General features: G+C 49.1%; 1 protein-coding gene across 1 annotated transcript in view; it reads left to right on the top strand.

The window, feature by feature from the left end:
• DIS3L2 (DIS3 like 3'-5' exoribonuclease 2) overlaps positions 1-20,096 on the top strand; it is a 334,423-nt gene that overhangs the window by 242,845 nt on the left and 71,482 nt on the right. Inside the window, exon 12 of the mRNA XM_066233727.1 lies at positions 3,633-3,740. Coding sequence (XP_066089824.1) covers positions 3,633-3,740 — 108 coding nt within the window. The remainder of the gene's footprint in view (positions 1-3,632; positions 3,741-20,096) is intronic.

Below are 20,096 nucleotides of genomic sequence, written 5' to 3'. Positions count from 1 at the left end.
TATTGGAGTGGGTTGGCCTGAAGTGCTAAGGATGACTCCATGGCCTTGCCTCAAGTGCTAAGAAGAGCTTGGTTGCTGAGCTATGGAGCAACGCCCCAGTTGGGCAAAGCATTGCTCCCTAGTGGTTTTGTTGAGTGGATGCCAGTTGGGGTGCATGCAAAAGTCTGTTTCTGCCTCCCCTCTTCTCACTGCATAAAAAAATAAAAAGTAAAAAAGTAAATTGAAGAGGATTTTTTAAAAAGAGGGTATACCATTGAATCAGTTTATTGTGGGATAGAAAGATCACTAAAGGGAAAAAATAATTTAGGCTTAAAACACTGCAACATGAGTGACTAGCTGACCACAGTGCTCATCTAGGGAACCTAGATTTATGAACTTTCCAGGGATATTTTATTGGAATATCTATTAATGTTCCAACATGTGATTTGGTCAATTATGTTCTTTTCCATTATGAAAGCATTGATTCAGCAATTTTACTTTGATGAAATTCTGTCACAAGTTTATACGCAGCCCTTAGGTTCTTGTATTTCTCCCAGATTTATTGAAGAATCATTGACAAATATAAATTGAATATATTTAAAACGTACAATGTGATTATTTCATATACATATACATTGTGAAGTGATTGCCAAGCTCGAGATAATGAACTCATTCATCACCTCATGTAATAAATTCTTGTTGTGTATGTGTGGTGAGGGAGCACTTACGATCTGCTCTCAGCAAATTCCAAGTCTACACTATCTTATTATGAACTGTGGTCACCATGCTGTACCTTGATACACAGAATGTGTTCATCTTATAACTGAAAGTATGTATGACCTGCACCTCTCTATTCCCGTCCCTGCCCCCTGGCAGCCACCATTCCACTTTTTGTTTCTGTTTCTATGAAATAGCCTTTTTAAAAAAAGATTTTATTTATTGATTTTAAAGAGAGAGGGAGGGAGATGGTAATTGCTTCACTTTAGTTGTTCACTGATTGCTTCTTGTATGTGCCTTGACCGGGCAAGCCTAGGGTTTTGAACTGGCAACTTCAGCATTCCAGGTCGATCGATCCTCTATCTACTGTGCCACCACAGGCCAAGTTTTTGTTTGTTTGTTTTAAGATTTAACATATATGTGATACCATACAGCATTTGTATTTCTCTGCTTTATTTCACTTATTTCACCATGTTGTCACAAATAGTAAGATTTCCTTCTTTTTATGGATGAATAATATTCCATTTTGTGTGTGTAAGTAGCTCATCTTTTTTTTTTTTTTTTTTTTGGCCATTCATCTGAGAAACACACACACACACACACACACACACACACACGTATATCACATTTTTTAATTCATCCATTCATCAACGGACACTTAGGTAGTTTCCATGCCTTGACTATTGTGAATAATTCTATAATGAATATAGGAGTGTAGATATCTCTTTGAAGTATTGTTTCTATTTCCTTCAGATATATACCCAGAAGTGGAATTGCTGGGTCATATGGTAGTTCTATTTTCAATTTTTTGAAGAACTTGCATACTGTTTTTTATAGCAGCTGTATTAATTTACGTTCCCATAAATAATGTACAAGGGCTTCCTTTCCTTCACATCTTTGCCAACATTTGTTATCTCTTGTCTTTTTGGTAATAGCCATCATAACTGATGTGAGATGATGCAGAAATAAAGAAAGCAGCCCCACTTACAGCAGCATCAAAAACAACAAGATACTTAGAAATAAATTTAACTGAGAAGGTAAAAAAACTTGTACACTAAAAACAATATAACATTGATGAAAGAAACTGACAAAGAAACAAATAAGTGGAAAGATAAGTTATTCTTGGGTTGGAAGAATTAATATTGTTGGCCCTGGCTGGTTGGCTCAATGAATAGAGCATTGACCTGGCGTGTATACGTCCCAGGTTCAATAATCAGGGCATATAGGAGAAGTGACCATCTGATTCTCTTGCTCTCCCTTGCCTCTTCTCTCTCTTTTCCCCTCTTGAAGCCAGTGGCTTGACTGGTTCAAGCATCAGCCTCAGGTGCTGAGGATAGCTTGGTTGAATCAAGCATCAGCCCCAGACGGAGATTGTGAGGTGGATCCTGGTCGGGGCACATGTGGGAGTCCATTTTTCTATCCCCCCTTCTTTCACTTTAAGGAAAAAGAATTAATAGTGTTAAAATGTTCCTACTACCCAAAATGATCTGCAAATGCAATGTAATCCCTATCAAAATTTTAATCAATTTTTTTTACAAAAATAGAAATAAACTAAAAAATAGAGATAAACTATTTTAAAATTCATATGGAACCACAAAAGCCTCTGAATAGCAAAAGCAGTCTTAAGAGAAATGAAGCTGGAGCCATTACATTTCTGATTTTTTTTTTTTTTTTTCTGAAGCTGGAAACAGGGATAGACAGTCAGACAGACTCCCGCATGCGCCCGACCGGGATCCACCCGGCACGCCCACCATGGGGCGACGCTCTGCCCACCATGGGGCGACGCTCTGCCCATCCTGGGCGTCGCCATGTTGCGACCAGAGCCACTCTAGCACCTGAGGCAGAGGCCACAGAGCCATCCTCAGCGCCCGGGCCATCCTTGCTCCAATTGAGCCTTGGCTGCGGGAGGGGAAGAGAGAGACAGAGAGGAAAGCGTGGCGGAGGGGTGGAGAAGCAAATGGGCGCTTCTCCTGTGTGCCCTGGCCGGTAATCAAACCCGGGTCCTCCGCACGCTAGGCCGACGCTCTACCACTGAGCCAACCGGCCAGGGCTACATTTCTGATTTTAAAATATATTACAAAGGTGTAATAGTCAAAACCATATGGTACTAGCATAAAAGTGGGCATATGGATGAATGGAACAGAGTAGATGGCCCAGATATAAACCCAAATACATATGGTCAGCTAATCTTTGACGGGGTGCCAAGAACATGCAGTGGGAAAAGGATAGTATCTTTCAATATAAGTTGCAAGAACTGGCCTGACCTGTGGTGGCGCAGTGGATAAAGCGTCGACCTGGAAATGCTGAGGTCACCGGTTTGAAACCCTGGGCTTGCCTGGTCAAGGCACATACAGGAGTTGATGCTTCCAGCTCCTCCCCCCTGTCTCTGTCTCTCTCTCCCTCTCTCTCTCTTCTCTAAAATGAATAAATAAAATAAAAATTTTAAAAATAAATAAATAAATAAGTTGCAAGAACTGGATAGCCTCGTGCAAAAGAATGAAACTGGACTCTTGACTTACACCATGCGTAAAAATTAACTCAGAATGAATTAAAGTCTTAAATGTAAGACTGTGGACTTTTTAAGAATATAGTTCAACTGGAATAGTTATATCATAAAGTACAAGCCATTCTTGAGTGTAGAGCTTCAATTTAGTAGATAGTATAAAATATAGTTGTTTTTTGTCACTCTGATGTTTTTTTCCCCGTTACCAGTTCTTCTTGCCTTGCAGTTTGCATTCCCATTTGACTTACGGAGGCTCCTGGAAAAGTGTCAGGGAGTGGGGTCACTCTGAGTCTCTGGGGAAAATGCCTCCTTCTTCACTCTCTCTGGAAGCGGAGACTGTTCTCCAAGACTCGGCTGCCTGGGCCGTTTCTGGGCCTGTGTGCACTCCTGCGGACTGGAGGAAGGCGCTCACGGGCTGCTTCTCTGTTTGCAGGTGGTCCCCATGCTCCCCAGGGCGCTGTGTGAGGAGCTCTGCAGCCTCAACCCCATGACCGACAAACTCACCTTCTCCGTGATCTGGACGCTGACTTTGGAGGGCAAGGTAACAACTTTCACTTGTGTCCATTCTGTTCAGTGAGTCCCTGTGAAGCTGCCGCCATATGCCGGGCACTGGGCTGGAATCCCATGCTGGTAGGTGTGGGCGGAACAGGGGCAGTGGCCGTTGGGGGAAACATGTAAGGGCTTCTGCCTGCGACAAGCTGTCAGTCTGTTTAAAAGGCAAGACTGACTGTAAGCTTTCAGAACTGAGTTGCTTGTGTCCTGTCTGTGATCAGGCGAAGGAAGCAGTGGTGTGAGCAGTCACGTGGGGAGGCTGAGCGCGGCTGCCGCGGGCAGGGTGTAAGGGACCTGGGTGTGGGCCGGCAGGAGCAGGAGCTGCAGTCTGAGCTGCAGTGAGGTCAGCAGGCCCTGCTGAAGGAGGACATCTGGGGAAAGGTGGCAAGTTTGGGTAGGTGGGGTGGAATGAAACTACGGAGAGCCACAAGTGTCAGTCACCAGTGGACTGTAAGTGTTGGGCTTCCTCTGAGTGTCATGACAAAGGTGACATTTAGAAAGATTAGTGCTGCCTCGTTGTGTGGATGACCTGGTGGTTGAATTGAATTTGCATCGGGTAGGGCCGTAATGGAGGCAGGGGTGATAAAACCACAGGGTCAGAACAGAGAGAAGAGTGTCAGCAAGCAGTCCCCAGACGGGGGAGAGAAATGAGACGAATAAATGGAAGATGACTCGAGGGAAAACTAGTGCCCTCCCCAAGCAGAAACAACTCTAAACACTCAAAACTAGGGTAATGGTTAAGCTATGGTTCCGACTCAGTGGAATGTTATGCAATTACTAACGCTGTTGCAAAGACCATGTGAGAACATGGGAAATGTTTATGCTGTAAAATTAAATGGAAGTTAAAAAAAAAAAAGATATTTAATTATAAAGAGCTTCCAAATAAAGATGGAAGATCAAATACCCACATTTGCTTTCATTCCCTCCCAAAACCTCACTAAAACAACAGTGAAGAGATTTTTTTAAAAAGACATAAACCCACAAAGACAAAGAGAATGGGAGAGGAGACAACGGCAACAAAACTTTGGAAGCTGGGAAGCAGATGGGTGAGTGGTAACTGACTTAGCAGTCCTGAGAAAGCCGAGCCCGGTGCCAGCGATGCCGAGAGCCAAGGAACAAGCCAATTTACGCAGCAGAACCCTGAAGGAACTCAGGAGCCGGCAGCGCAGGTAACCCGGAGAGTGTGGGAGAGGTGGGGGAAGAGAAGACCACCTCGGTCGATTGAAACCTGACTTAAAAGACTGTTCCTCTCGTAATTTAGAAGAAGGCCAGAAATTTATTCTCTGGACAGGCTAAAGTAAAGAGATTTTGGACTAGGGGACACCGAGCACACTTGGTGGGGGTGGTCCCCGGCCGAGGTTGAATGAACGCCGGCCTTCTGGGCGTTAAGATCCCAGGCCTCTTTCCCCAGCTGGCCCCGGAGTCCCGGCAGCCCAGCCGATACCCTGAGTCAGGAGATGGGAAAACTTCTTCTCCGGGGAATGGGAGTAGTGAAGCGGATCATAGCCTCAGGGTTTCTCTCTGCTGTAAAGCTTATAGACAATCAGTGCAGCTCACACAAGCAGAGCTTTTTAGGATTTCACTGAAAACCAGCCTTTTAATATTTCACTCTCATGTTTGAAAAGACAACCATGTTGAGGGAAGCCTCAAACAGGCTATAGGAAGATTAAAGCCAACGAACAGAAGGGCAACTAGAACAAACCAGACTACACAGGGAAACGAAACTATTGTTTTTGTCTTCAGAGAATTGTTTTTAAAAGAAAGCATATCACAAGATCTATATACTTTCAAAAAGAAACATTCAGACGGGGAATAAAGAGCTCTTGGCAATTAAAAACATAGAAGAAATGAAGACGATTCAAACTTCTGGTTGATAGAGTTGAGGAATTTCACAGAAAGAGATAGAAAATGTAAGACCAGTCCAAACTGTCCAACATCTGTTCAATCAATATTCCAGAAATAGGAACAAAATAGCAACGACAACAACAAAAGAAAACAACAACAACAAAAAACAATTCTAGGGAGTGCTCCCCCATTGGAGGGCTGACGTTCTCGAGTGAGAGCCCTACCCAGCAGTGGTGGGACTCATCACTGCTGAGCCATGTTGTCATAGAACTTTGGAACACTAAGGACACAGAAAAGATCCTATCAGCTTCTAAGGGCAAAAAAAAAAAAAAGTCACATAGAGAAATTAGAACTCAGACTAAAAACTTTTCTGTCATAACCTTAGAAGCTAGATGACAATGGAGCAAAGCTTTCTAATTTCTGAAAGACTAATTTCAATGCTAAAATTCTGTACCCAGCTAAGCTATCAATAAAATATGAGAGTAGAAAAGGATGTTTTCAGACATGCAAGGTCTCAAAAAAAACAAAAGGTACCTCTCCCACACCCTTTCTTAAGAAGCAACCAGAGGATGTTCTTTACCAAAATTAAGGAGTAAATCAGGAAGGAGGAAGACATGGGATTCAAACCTTTGTAGATATTCATTGCTCTTTGTACTACCCCAGAATTTCACAATAGTTTCTTAAAAGTTCATTGCAATCTAGAGTCCAAAACCCTATCTGCAATGGACTGAATCATGCCTCCTCCCCACCCCAAATTCATATGTTGAAGCCCTAACCCTCTGTGTGACTACTTTGGGAAGTAGGGCCTTTAAGGAGATGATTTAGGTTAAATGAGGCCATAAGGCTGGAGCCCTGATCTGAATTGGCCAGTATCCTTATACGAAGAAACCAGAGAGCTTCTCCTCTCTCCCTGCCATGTGAGGAAACAGTGAGAAGGGGACCATCTGCAAGCGAGGAAGAGAGCTCTCACGAGAACCAGTCAGCTGGCGCCTTCATCTTGGACTTCTGGCCTCCAGAACTGAGGGAACTAAGTGTGTGTGTTTCAGCCACCCGGTCTGTGGTATGTTGTTATGGCAGCCCTAGTAGCTAATATAATATCAATTGAATTTTTTTTTTCACTTAGAGAATATTGGCTCCTTATGCTGATCTTCTAAATGTGGACATATTTCATTATGCGATATCAAGAAATCACATTTGTTAACATCACTGCTGATCTTAGACAAGTCTGTCAGTATTAGGAAATGTGTGTGTTACCTGTCAAATACAAGGGTTCCACAGTTGTAATTTTTGTGGAAGTAGAAACTTTATCATTGGCAATATCTAATGTCAGGTGTTTTCTTGAGTGCCAGGCAAACCATAGTTTGTGTGTCAGTTGTTCCTTCAAGTAAAAATGGTATTAATCTATTAGAAGAAAAAGAAAAGCAATCAGTTCAGCTCACAGCTCAGAGTTACATAAATGCTTTTCCTCAAGACGGTCACACACGTTGGCAGCAGAATACGTGTCTCCAGGGCTGAGACGGAGAAGCCAGTAACTTTTACTGCTTCGGGGAGAAACATTCTTAAATAAATGACGTTTGCCCTGCAAGCGTGCGGCGGTGGTGAGTCCCCTGACCACTCGTATCCTCTGTGGCCGCGACCTGACTCACGCCAGGGCAGAGCAGTTCCCCACCAGAGCTGTTGTACCCCGGTGTGGACCTGACTTGTGCCAGGGCAGAGCAATTCCCCCACCAGAGCTGTTGTACCCCCGGTGTGGACGTCAGCCCCCAGGAGAGGGCAGGTAATGCCTCAATGCCGTTATGAAAAGAGTTGTGACCTTGTAGGTTCCTGCGAGGGTCTCAGGGACCCCCGTGTGTCCACAGACCACACCGCAAGAACCACCGTTTTAGACGGTTGGTGTAGTTTCGGGTGGATTAGCCTAACATGGTATACCGAAAAACCAAGCAAATGAAAAACAAGACTGTTTTTAACTCCCGTGGAAATCAAATCTGTGTAGGAAAGAAGAGTACCACTTAGTATGTGCACAACCATAATAGCTAATTGTGATCGTTTATGATGTAACGCTGTTGGCAGGAGGAGGGCCTGCAATGGTTATGTGGGCTTGATGAGGGGACGTGTGTGTGCAGAATGAAAGATAAATTCTCTTCTGTAGTGAAAAGTTTGTGAATAATGCCGAAAGCAGGCTCTATAGAAACATGAAAGCAGTGCCCGAATAATCTGGTCTGCCGACAGAGGGGAGGTGGGCTGCCTTTGCTGGGGACAAGGAGAGGGAGGGGCCGCTGCTCTTCAGGGTAAGCCTTTCCGACTGTGTGACTGTGTGAGCTAGAGGTACTCTAATCGTGCAATTGTTCATTTCAAACACACCGTAATCTCACCGTCCCTATCTCCCAGGTTCAACTACTTTCAACATTTTTTTCTTTGCTAAAGTACTTTAAAAAACAAGCCACAGCCTGACCAGGCAGTTGGCGCAGTGGATAGATCTTCAGACTGGGATGCGGAAGGACCCAGGTTCAAGACTCCGGGTCGCCAGCTTGAGCACTGGCTCATCTGGTTTGAGCGAAGCTCACCAGCTTGGACCCAGGGTCGCTGGCTTGAGCAAGGGGCTACTCGGTCTGCTGAAGGCCCGTGGTCAAGGCACATATGAGAAAGCAATCAATGAACAACTAAGGTGTCGCAACGAGAAACTGATGATTGATGCTTCTCCTCTCTCTCCGTTCCTGTCTGTCTGTCCCTGTCTATCCCTCTCTCTGACTCTGTCTCTGAAAAAAAACAAAAAACAACAACAAGCCACAGACTTCATGTCATGACACTCACCCCAAGTTTGATATGTGACTACGGAATTTGGACAATTTCTTACATATCCACCATGCCGTTAGTGCGCCTAACAATAGTGCCCTGGTGCCGTTAGTGTGCCTAACAATAGTGCCCTGGTGCCGTTAGTGCGCCTAACAATAGTGCCCTGGTGCCGTTAGTGCGCCTAACAATAGTGCCCTGGTGCCGTTAGTGCGCCTAACAATAGTGCCCTGGTGTCGTTAGTGCGCCTAACAATAGTGCCCTGGTGTTGTGTCCAGAGTCCAATCCATAATTACCTTTCCCCGGGCTGGCTCCGACTGATTCGTCTGAACTGGAATCAGAACAAGTTACACACTTTACATTTGGTTTTTAGAACTCCTGTGTATATGATAATAAGTTCCTTTGTACGAGTCAGGAAGCAGACCTGATCTGAAGTACAAAGAAGGACTTGTGAAGACAGTATGCCAGCAGTCATACTTTGGTGGGGGTGGCAACATGCATGGGGAAGAAATGAGCGGAAAAAGACCAGAGGAAATGAAATAGAATGCCAACAGTGGTTGTGTTTGGGTAGTAAGACTATGAGTAATTTTTTCTACTTTTTTGCATTTTCTAATGTTTTTTTGAAAACATGTATCACTTTTATATTCTTATAAATGCTTATTTTTGCAAAAGTTTAACTAAATAGAAAATAAAAGCCTGTAGAAGAAAACTAACTTGAGTCAATAGAAAAGAATGTTGAATCTGAATTATGCCTGCCAGGGTCAGACCCAAGGAATAAAAAGCTGCCTGATCTAATGAGCTCTAAAATACGAGGGTCATAAAAGAAGCACTAGAAAGAGGCGCTCTGAAAGGTCAATTGGTCTTTAGGGTTTCTATTAGAGGCTGCGTCTAGTAACCGGGCGTTCTGGCAGGGGTGGGGGGGAGGGGGGTCAGAGCCGGTGTGAAGTGGGCACAGGACCCAGGAGGGGATGCTGGGCCTCCATCGAACCAAGCCAGACAGGAAGTGCAGGGATTTGGACTGGGGACAGCTGTGGAGCCACTAACCACACTTGTTGTACTGTGGTCATCCAAGCAACCTACCAGACCATGTGCGGTGTGGGCCTGGTTGGTTAGTCCGGGGATGTAATGACATATGAGTATCTCTTACAGTCAGGAGGCATGAAATGGGGCCTGGGGGACAGATGGGAGGGTCAGGGAGCAGAGCAGCCCGGCAAGGAGCCTGAATGAATGAGGAAGGGGTGGGTTTGTGTGGAGCGATGGCTTCTCGTGGTGTGAGCCTTGGACTTACAAGGAGCAGAGCAGGACTGTCAGCGTCGCTCTGCCCCTGTGACGCAGCTGCCCGTCTCCCCTGGGGTCAAGGGGGAGAAAGTTTGTATTTTCCCTTAGGAAGTGACTTTCTGGAGCAGCCATGGTCAGCGATGGAAAGGCTATGTTTCTAAACACCCACTAAATTTTTTTAAACATCCAGTAGGAAATCTTGGTCATATATGCTTTTGTTACTCCCGTGCACAGATTTTTAGATCAGTGAGCTTTGAAGGATCTATTTTTGGCACTCTTCTCACATATTGGTGGGGAGAGCATTGTTCTCTGATCTAGAGTTTGTGACTAGATGTTGTCATAAGGGAAATCAAGCTCAACTTAATCTTGTGCTTTGTAATTTCCAACTGTCATACCAGAAAATCCACCTGCCCCATGTTAGTCCATGCCCTCACTGCATTGTGAACGCCTCCGGCGCTCTGTCTCACGTGACACTAAAGCCCTGTGCACAGGCCGTGCCTGTGGCCTCCCTGGGGTGTCAGAGGCACCCTAATTTGAAGTCACTTTTGTAAAAATATCCATCTTCCACTTTGAAGGAGGTCGAAAGCAATGACTCTCACTTGATAACTAAGTCCTCAGATCTTAGAACCGTGACATCTCAGGGTCACAGGTAGGAACAGTAAAGGAGTGTGCTCCAGATGTTGCCCAGTCACAATAAAGGAGTGTGCTCCAGATGTTGCCCACTTCAACCTCAACCTGTGACAACCCCATTTCAGTCATATACACAGGCCACAGACCATGCGGTCATTACTGACTTTGGGCTTTCTCTCGCCCCTCCCATCCAAACCACCAGTAAACGACCTCAGTTCTGTCTTCTCTCCACCTCTTGAACCCGCTGCCCTCCTCAGCAGTGCCAGCACTGTCACCTGGGACCAGGCTACCACCCCCACCAGAACTACCCTGGCTTCCTAACCGGTCTCTGAGCCTCTACTTATGACCCCTTTCTCTCTACTCAGCAGTCAGAATGAGCCTTCTAAATCAGAAATTAGGTCTTGTCTCCTTCTAAAACATACTCTTCAGTCTCTCATTCAGAAACAAGTCTAAAAGTCTCCACAATGGGATTTGTTTCCTGTTGTTTTCTCCCTGTCTTCTCTGCTAGAAATGCATGGACCACAGATTTTCTTGGGACTGGAGTCTCCTTTCATTTCCCAGGGCGTCTTTGCTTGGGAAAGTCTGGCTTTTATCAAATAACGGAGCTCTCCCCCGTGCAGCAGCTCCCCACCCCAGCTTCCCTGACCTGACCTCAGCCAGGGCCACGCTCTCCTAACCGCCACCTCGGAGCGTCCTTCCAGTCTCTGCCCAGTCCTCGGAACTCTAGGAAAATCCTTCCAGTCTCTGCCCAGTCCTCGGAACTCTAGGAAAATCCTTCCAGTCTCTGCCTAACACCTGCCATTTTGAACATTGACATTTTAGGGGGATTATGGTATATACCAGTTTGGGCTGTCTTTCTTCAGTGCCCCTTCAATGTGCAACTTAGGAATCCTTTTATTTATTGCCAGTGTAGCTGTTTTAACCCTTTATTCTTGGCTCCAGCCTTCCACTTTGCCTCCCACTTGGCCCTCCACTTCTCATTCCTTCAAGAGCCACCATTCCCCAGGAGACTTTCAGTTCTTGGAAACCAGGGAAACCAGCCAACTTGATCTGCTGAAGTCCCCACTTCAGAGATCAGATTCCCCTCTGCCTGTCCTCATTCTCTCCCCTCTCCGTGTAGTGAAATGTCTCCTATTTCAGCTGAGGGTAAACCTTATCTTCTCTGGGCCTGTGACAGCACTTGCGTCCTATGATGGCACCTGCGTCCTGTGACGGCGCCTGCGTCCTGTGACGGCGCCTGCGTCCTGTGACGGCGCCTGTGTCCTGTGACAGCGCCTGTGTCCTCCCGGAGAGTCTCTGTCTCCGGGCCTGTGACGGCACCTGTGTCCTGTGACGGCGCCTGCGTCCTGTGACGGCGCCTGTGTCCTGTGACGGCACCTGCGTCCTGTGACGGCGCCTGCGTCCTGTGACGGCACCTGCGTCCTGTGACGGCGCCTGTGTCCTGTGACGGCACCTGCGTCCTGTGACGGCGCCTGCGTCCTGTGACGGCGCCTGTGTCCTGTGACGGCACCTGCGTCCTGTGACGGCGCCTGTGTCCTCCCGGAGAGTCTCTGTCTCCGGGCCTGTGACGGCGCCTGCGTCCTGTGACGGCGCCTGCGTCCTGTGACGGCGCCTGTGTCCTCCCGGAGAGTCTCTGTCTCCGGGCCTGTGACGGCGCCTGCCTCCTGTGACGGCGCCTGCGTCCTCCCTGATAATCTCCGTCCGTCTCGGACCCGCCCTCACGTCTGCCACATCCCAGCAGTTCCAAGTGCTAACAGCTTGGCCTTTGCAAAGGGTCTTTAGTCAGTCCTCTCTCTTCTGTCACCACAGTCACTCTGTCATACTCAAGTCCTTGTCGTCCTCCTCTGGGACGGTTGAGAGAAGCTGTGAATGGCCTCTCCATTCCGTTTGCCCTGTGGTGTTAGGTGGCTTCCTAGAAGCCGACTCTGGTCTTAGCACATGATTGCTCAATGTCCTTTTACAGCATGGCAGTGGGTTGTGGTCACCCATGGAAATCTAGTCCCCAAAGCTGACATGCAGAGACCTCCACCAGTTCCTCCCTCACCACATGACCACCTGCCACCCATTCCAGTCCCCTCAGTCCCCACTCTTGCCCAAAGGGTTGGTTGGCCAAGTGTATAATTGTCACACTTTTGAGACTTTGCACAGCTTCCCCTCCTCGTAGACTGTTCTCCCCTCGTGTCTGCCTGCACGAACCTTACTTCTCTGAGACCCAGCTAAAAGCCACTTCTCCATGAAGTTGTTATTCGTCCTTCCTTCATTTGTGAACAGTTACTGAATATTGGTACTGTTCAGTACCAGGGATTAAAGGTGCGGGAATTAAATATGCACAGGATAGACACAGTACATTGTTGTCTCCTGCTGGTAGATTTATAGGAAATTCTTTTTTTTCTCCTTTTCCCAATGAAGTTGTATTACCAGTGTAGAGAAAAATAAAAAATTCTAGTGTTGCCCGAATGCATCCCCCCTCCCCTGTATTCCCCTCAACATCTCCCTTGCCCCCCTCCCTCTTTCCTTTTTTTAAAAAAAATAAACAGATGGGAAATTCTGGAGTTTGTAGGCTATGTGGGAAGGTGAAAAGAAATGAAGATATATATTTTTAAGATTTCATTTATTGATTTTAGGGAGGGGGAGCAGGAAGCACCAACTCGTAGTACTCGCTTCTCGTATGTGCCTGGGCCGGGCAAGCCTGGGGGTTCGAACCAGCGACCTCAGCGTTCCAGCTCAATACTTGATCCACTGTGCCGCCACAGGTCAGGCAAGAAAAGGGATCTTGAAGATGAGGGAAAAAGAGCAGATTTTTGGAGCCAGGTTAAGAAGGAAGGGGGAGACTCAGACCCAAACCCAGGTTGAGCAAGTGCTCCCAGTAGGAGCACAAGAACCACCAACTGGCTCCCTAGAGGGAGTGGGGACTGGGGGCCCTGCTTGGCGTCCGGGAGCGGTGCAGGGTGGACAGCTTGAGGAGGTGCTCAGATGGGAGGCCCCGTTCTCCCTGTCAATCCCACTATCCCCCTCTCCACCCTGAAGCACCTGTCGCCTACACCTTGGAGGCATTGTGCACAGCCCTGCTAGATTTTAACATCCTTGGAAGCAGAGCCCATTTTTTATTTTTTTAAATCTCATCCCTCTCTACACAGAGTGCCATGTATTCCAAACAAATGCTCAAAATTGCTTTCAGAAAGTGAGCTACATGTCTGTTTTCCCAGTTCTTTGTTGATTGAGTCCGCTTCATTAGAACGGCGTTCCCCTCGGGATGGTGTTTTATCCACGGCAGCCTCCGCAGCACGCCTGAGCCCGCCCTGCCTGCCTGCCAGGCTCACAGCTCACACCAGGAGGGGGTGCTGCCCGCTTCCTCCAGCCGACCCCGCCGCGGGGTCCCCCACTGCGCCTCCACGCTCGCCCTGCCGTGGGCACACAGCTGCCACCCGCGGAAGTCCTGTGAGATGTGAGAAATCAAAGTGTGCTCTCCCAGAGCCGCCCTGGTGTCTGCAGCAAACTCAGCTGAGGCTCAGGCGGGGCAGTGTGACGTGAGGCTTCAGTTCATGGTTAGGGGACACGCTGCTGGCTTTGTGTCGACTGCAGACACAGCCGCTCCCACTGAGAGACGAGAGCTGCAAAGGCCCATCCTGTAGAATAATAGAAAAGTTCCCAGAAGGTCCGTCTTCGTCCTCAGCAGAGGCAGGGCAGAGCAGCCTCATTTCAGGCCTGTAGGGACCAGCTGGGACCAGAGCTGTCGTGGGACATCTCTGCTGTGTTCTTGGTCCCCGGGTCAGTTTGCTAAATAAAGGAAAGCACCAGCGGCTTCCCTGACGTCACTTTAAGGTGACAGCAGGCAAAATTGTGGACGTGGATTTTGCTGTGAGTCCTTGGGATTCAAATAATTCAAAGTAAAATATTTTCAAGATCATAAAAAATCAAACAAAAAAGACACTTATCATTGATGTATAATAAGATCCTCATATTAAAATTATTTTTAAGCATCTTGTATATTCAGTGTTGGTGTTATTAATAGTGGGTTTGATTTAAATCTTAAGGACTTGAGCCCTGAGGTTAGTAAACAACACAGCAGGTCACTTTGCTGCGGGTCTAAGAAAAAGAAACGGATAAACCTCTGTATGTGAGAGGTGGCTTGGGCCAGTCTTGTTGAGAGGCTAGAGCTGAACGAACCTCCCTGGCCTTAGAAATCCGGCCCTGTGTGCCCTGCGCGTGTCTGAAGCCAGCCCTCTGCAGGGTTCCTCCGGCTCCCATACTTCCCACCCTCTCCCTCCACCTCTGCATCCTTTCCAGGGCCCTCAGGCCTCCCAGCCTCTGCCCCTCCTTAGAGTCCCCCTGCCCCGCCCCACCTAAGGCAGCTGTCCCCGGTAAAGAGGACCCTTTTCCAGGTCTCATCCACTGCCATCGGGGTGGGGTTCTGGTCCCCTAACCACACTGGGATTCCGTTCCTGCCGCTTCCTACCGTTGCATGGCAAACACTTGAAGTTTCCGATTTCTTTTCTCTTAGGTTTAGAAGTTTAGACAGTTGCCTCCGGGTCGAGATGGACACCGGGCCGATTCGAGTCTGGGTGTCAGCAGACTAGGCTGATGGCAGGTGACTTGAGTCAGAAGAGCTCACAGGTTACTCAGGCTTTTTGTCTATGCAAATTATTCCAGAGAATTCTAGCACATAAACTGCCTTATACCCTAAAACAGGCCGGCAAATACACGGCCCCGGTCCCCTCCCCAGCGCACATTGCCGAGGTCTCGGGCAGGCCCAGTGTGCTTCAGAGCCTCCCCCCACAGTAGGAAAGGACACAGCTGAATCTAAAGGAAGCGAGTTGCTGACGGTTCTTCCATCTTGTTATTTACCCTCTAATTCAGGGGTCCCCAAACTTTTTACACAGGGGGCCAGTTCACTGTCCCTCAGACCGTTGGAGGGCCAGACTATAAAAAAACTATGAACAAATCCTTATGCACACTGCACATATCTTATTTTAAAGTAAGAAAACAAAATGGGAACAAATACAATATTTAAAATAATGAACAAGTAAATTTAAATCAACAAGCTGACCAGTATTTCATTGGGAACTATGCTCCTGTCACTGACCACCAATGAAAGAGGTGCCCCTTCCGGAAGTGCAGCGGGGGCCGGATAAATGGCCTCAGGGGGCTGCATGTGGCCCACGGGCCGTAGTTTGGGGACCCCTGCTCTAATCCCACTGTCGTCGTCCCTGTTCTTTGAGAAGTGACCGGAGCCTCACTCAGTCACAGTGGGCCTGGTGCAAGGAGTGTGCCTCCAGAGAGGTTCCCTTTGCTCCGCCGCCAACCGCCACGCCAGTGCCTCTGCCCAGTCCCTGCGCCTTGCCGCCCACCCATGCGGCCTCTGCTGCCTGCCCGCCCCCTGCCCGGTTACCCCCAGACTTGTTCTTTGTGGGCCCTCTGACCCCCCCCCAGGATGATTGCCTCATGTTCCACGCAGCGGGGATCACTCCTGCTCCCACTCCCAGCCCCGGCTCCCCCAAACTTGGTTTTATTCCAGTCAGGGAAATGTTTCTTCCTAATATGTTTTTGGGGTTTTGGTTTTTTTTGAAACAAATACTTTATATACAGAAGCCCAGGGTGCTGCAGAAGTAATTTTGCATCTACTTACTTAAAATTACAAATTTATCCCATTAGCAGTTTTTTGAACCAGAAATTTCTTATTGAAGCACTGACATTTTTAAGAAGGTAAGTTTAAAAATAGTTTTTTAAGTAGAACTGACCAGTTTTCAAAGGACATGGTGTCCTTACAACTTAGTATCTGTAATACATAGGAAGTTGGTAAATGAGGCATACTTCCTTTTCTTTACCTCACCGTAGATCTCTATTATGTGACCTTTAGCTAACATGTGATAAGAATAACACTGGATTTAGAGTCTGTAGACACGGATGTAACCCTGGCCGCCGCTGAGACACCTGTGTGACTTTTTGCAGGTCCCCGGCCTGTTTTCTCAACCGTAAACGGGTCGGAAAGGCAGTCCTCCCAGACACGTTAAAGAGATCGTGAAAGGTAGTTCCAGGTGCTTCCAAGGTGTCGCTCCCAGTGGTGCTGTTACTTCCTGTCCCTCCCCGGCACCAGGAAGCAGGTCATGCTCTGTAGGTTACTTGCTCCCTTCTGATCGGGTTTTTTCCCTCGTCGCCTGCCTTCGGTCGCTGTGGGCACGGCATTTAACCTGACATTCTGGACAGCGGTGTCCTAGAGCGAGTGCAGGAAGCTTGCGGCCGCAGAGAGAGGGCGACCCAGACCCTGTGATTAGGCGGAGGGAAGAGGAAGGGCATGATCTTTGTTCTGACGGGTTTGTTTATGAGGCTCCTCACGGCTTTTTTACTTTTTCCATGAAAAACTCTTTGTTCTTTTGTCTTCTGCCATGAGCCCTGGTTCTGTACGGGGCGTTGATGTGGATACAGTTTCCAAATTGGAAATTAATGAGGTGTCCCATCCAGCAAGGCCGTCCTCCCGTACTGTAAGGCAGGCTGCCCCCGGGAGCCCCCCTCTTGGTCTGCCTTTCCTCGCTGCCCTTCTCCGGAAGGCTGTGGGGGGCTCCCCACTTCTCCACTGCCTGCCTGCCCACACGAGGTGGTTTCGGGCAAGTTTTCCAGGTCTGAGAATCTTTTTAAAAGTCCCGGATTGTGTTAAAGCAGGATAGGGTCTGCTGCCTGAGGCCACTGTCCCAGCGCCAGGAAGTTCCTGAGGGCTCTTCAGAACTTTGACTTCAGTCTTGCGAGTGTTCAAAAAGAAGGTCCAAACCGGTTTCCTCGGAACCTGCCAGAGCAGCGTTGTCTCCGACCTGGTGGTGTTCGTGTGTGCTGTTGAGACGGGTGTTGACGGGGAAGGCAATGCCTGAGGGGCAGAGGTGCCTGTTAGGGACAAGCGGCCCAGACTGAGGTGGTGCAGGCAGCGTGTTGTTTGATGAGGAGTGTGGACTTCTGATTCTGCCAGGCGACAGACGGTACATTTGAGAACTGGTCTGGGGGAAAGGCAGCCTCTGGCCAGGGCTCAGCACCGCAGCAGCGGTTCCTGTGGGAGCAGCAGAACTCAACTCAGAGCCAGGACACGTGGGCTAGGGTGGCAGGGTGTCTAGGGACCTCATGGAACCCGCTGCAAAAGTTTGTGCATAAATATTTCAGGGGAGAAGGCCTGGAGCTCTTACTAGGGTTTTTTTTATTTTATTTTTCAGTTATAGTTTACATTCAATATTATTTTGTATTAGTTTCAGGCGTGTAGCAGTGATCACACAACCATATACTTTACCAAGACTTCCCCGATGTTTCCAGTGCCCACCTGACAGCAATGCACAGTTACTACAGTATTACTGACTGTAGTCCCCGCACTGTGCTTTGTATCCCCGTATCTATTCTGTAACTGCCGATCTGTACTCCTTAGACCCCTCACCTCTTTCAGAGCCCCCCCACCAGCTCTCCACCCCTCGGGCAACCATCAGTCTGTTCTCTGTATCTGTGGTGGCTCTCGTTTGATTTTTAAAGTGATTCTGAACCCAGCAGTTTTCATGAAAATAAATGCCCAGTCCTGGTACAGGACTCCCTGACCTGTGTGTGGTGGTTACCTGTGTGCGTGTACAGGGGGTTCCTGTGTCCTCCAGGGGAGAGGGACACCGACCCTGGAGACCGGAGATCCCGTGACCTGGACGCCCAAGGACTATGCGAGACCACTTGGAAAGTGGGTGTGGGAGGGGGATGGGAGATGGAAAGGAGAGAGAGTTTCCCTGAGCGTGCTAAAGACAGACTGTCAGACAAGATGCGGACACACAGAAGGAAGGGGTGGACTGGGTTTGGAATGAAACGAAGAAAAGGAAACAAGCTGAAACTCCCGGGGACACTTGGTGACCACAGGAATGAATAGGCCGTGGCCCTGTCGTTCTAGAGGAGGCTGTAGCCACCCCTGAGTGGGGAGTTCTCAGGAAACGTGGATGAGACAGAAGGGCACGCGTGGGCTGACCCTACAGTCTCCCCGGAGACCTGTGTGCGCTGCTTCCCCACCTGGTCGTGGGCTGATACGGAGAATCGGCTCTCCAGTTTCTCCTGCGTTCTGCACACCAACACCTCCTGCAAGCCACACTGGGGACCCGCTTGCCACAGCAGAGGAGTCATGAGCACGATGTTTGAATTGCATGTATTTTTGGAGGACAGTCGTTCTTGGCATAATCCAGAAAGGATAGTTTGAGGATGTTTCTTTTAAAAGAAATTGAAGTCTGATCTTATAGATCCAGACTCTTTATTATAACAAGGCTCTTCGCACTGGATCAAAGAGAAAGGTGAGCAGCCGCCACCCCTCTATCCCTGCTACCCCTCCGTCCCTGTGCGTCATGGCTGCCGTTTCAGGGGAAGGCACGGGGGTCAGCGGCGTCTCTCCGCCCTCCAGGGTAGAAGCTGCGTCCGCTGGAGGCTCTGCCGTGTGGACAGCCCCTCTGCTCTGGGCTCTCCGCTGGGCTGACCTTTGGGTTCTTCACGTACCTCCGGGAAGCACTGTCCCTGCGGCTGAGCAGAGCCGTGTGGCTGGTGAGAAGGAGGGCAGGGCACAGTTTGCCAGCCCGGGCTGAAAAGTCCTTCCCTGCGCGGTGTCCCCTCCCTCCGCCTGAGCCCTCGGCCACTCGGCACACCTGGCTGGCTGGGCTCGTAAGTCACGCTTTCCACAGCATTGGTCACAGAGCTTTCCCACTTTCCTCACGGCCTTGACTCCCGCTCGGCCCGCCATTCTTGGCCTTGCCCTCGACTCCGCTGGGCCCGCTGCTCTGCGTGCTCTGCGTGCTCTGCGGGCTCTCCGCGCGCTCTGCGTGCTCTCCGCGTGCTCCGCGTGCTCTCCACGTGCTCCGCGTGCTCTCCGCGTGCTCTCCGCGTGCTCTGCGTGCGCTCCGCGTGCTCTCCGCGTGCTCTCCGCATGCCTCTTCCCTCAAGGCCGCCTCCCGCCCCCCCCCCCCCGTCCTGCCTGCCACCCCTCCAGGCCCCGCTCCTCTCTCAGGGATGGGTCACCTCCGGGGTCCATCAACCCAGGATCCATTTGTCCTCTTGCATCGTCAGTCTTCCCGTCGTACTGGCTTCTTCCCTCGCCTGTCAGCAACAGCCCCATCCTCCCGTCCCGTGGGATCGGTCGTCCACACGTGGCCTGCACTGCTAGCCACCTACCTACCTTTACCCCCAAGTTTCCCAGACTCTTCCGCTGTGACTCACACAGACGATGCTGCCATCTGAGTGATACCTGGGTGTGTGTGTGAGAGGCGATGGAAGGCAGAGCTCTGGCTGCCCTGCGACAGCCTCTCTGTCACCCCTCCGCCACACACGCCTGCCATCTACCCGTCCTGCACCATACTGTCCCCCAGAAAATAGCCTCCTTAAACATCACCAATGAGCAAATGCTAAACACAGGACTTTGTCTTTGTTTTCACCGTCCTCGATGTCCAGGTGGCATTTGACATACCCTAGTGGCTAAGAGCTCAGACTCTGGGGCTACACGGCCCAGGTCCAGTTCCTGGCTTTGCCGTTCGTGCTCTAGCGGGTCACTTAACGTGTCTGTGCCGTAGTTTCCTCACTTGCAGAAAGAGGATCATAAAACACCTGCCTCATGTGGCTGCCGTGCGATTAAATATTGATAGTTGCTGTTGGGGAGTGTCCAACCCCGTGCGTCTCATCAGAAGCACTGTGTCTGTGGTTGTTCCCGAATGCCCTCACGGCCCCTCCCTCTGCTGTCCCCAGCCTCCGACAGGTGACTTCTCTCCTGCCTCTCTGAGTGCCTTTGTTTCTGTTTGCTTTCACCCTCCAGCTTCTCTCTTCG

This window comes from Saccopteryx bilineata, chromosome 5 (assembly GCF_036850765.1).
Source record: "Saccopteryx bilineata isolate mSacBil1 chromosome 5, mSacBil1_pri_phased_curated, whole genome shotgun sequence".
NCBI classification, from domain to species: Eukaryota; Metazoa; Chordata; class Mammalia; order Chiroptera; family Emballonuridae; genus Saccopteryx; species Saccopteryx bilineata.
This window is presented reverse-complemented; position numbering and strand designations above follow the sequence as displayed.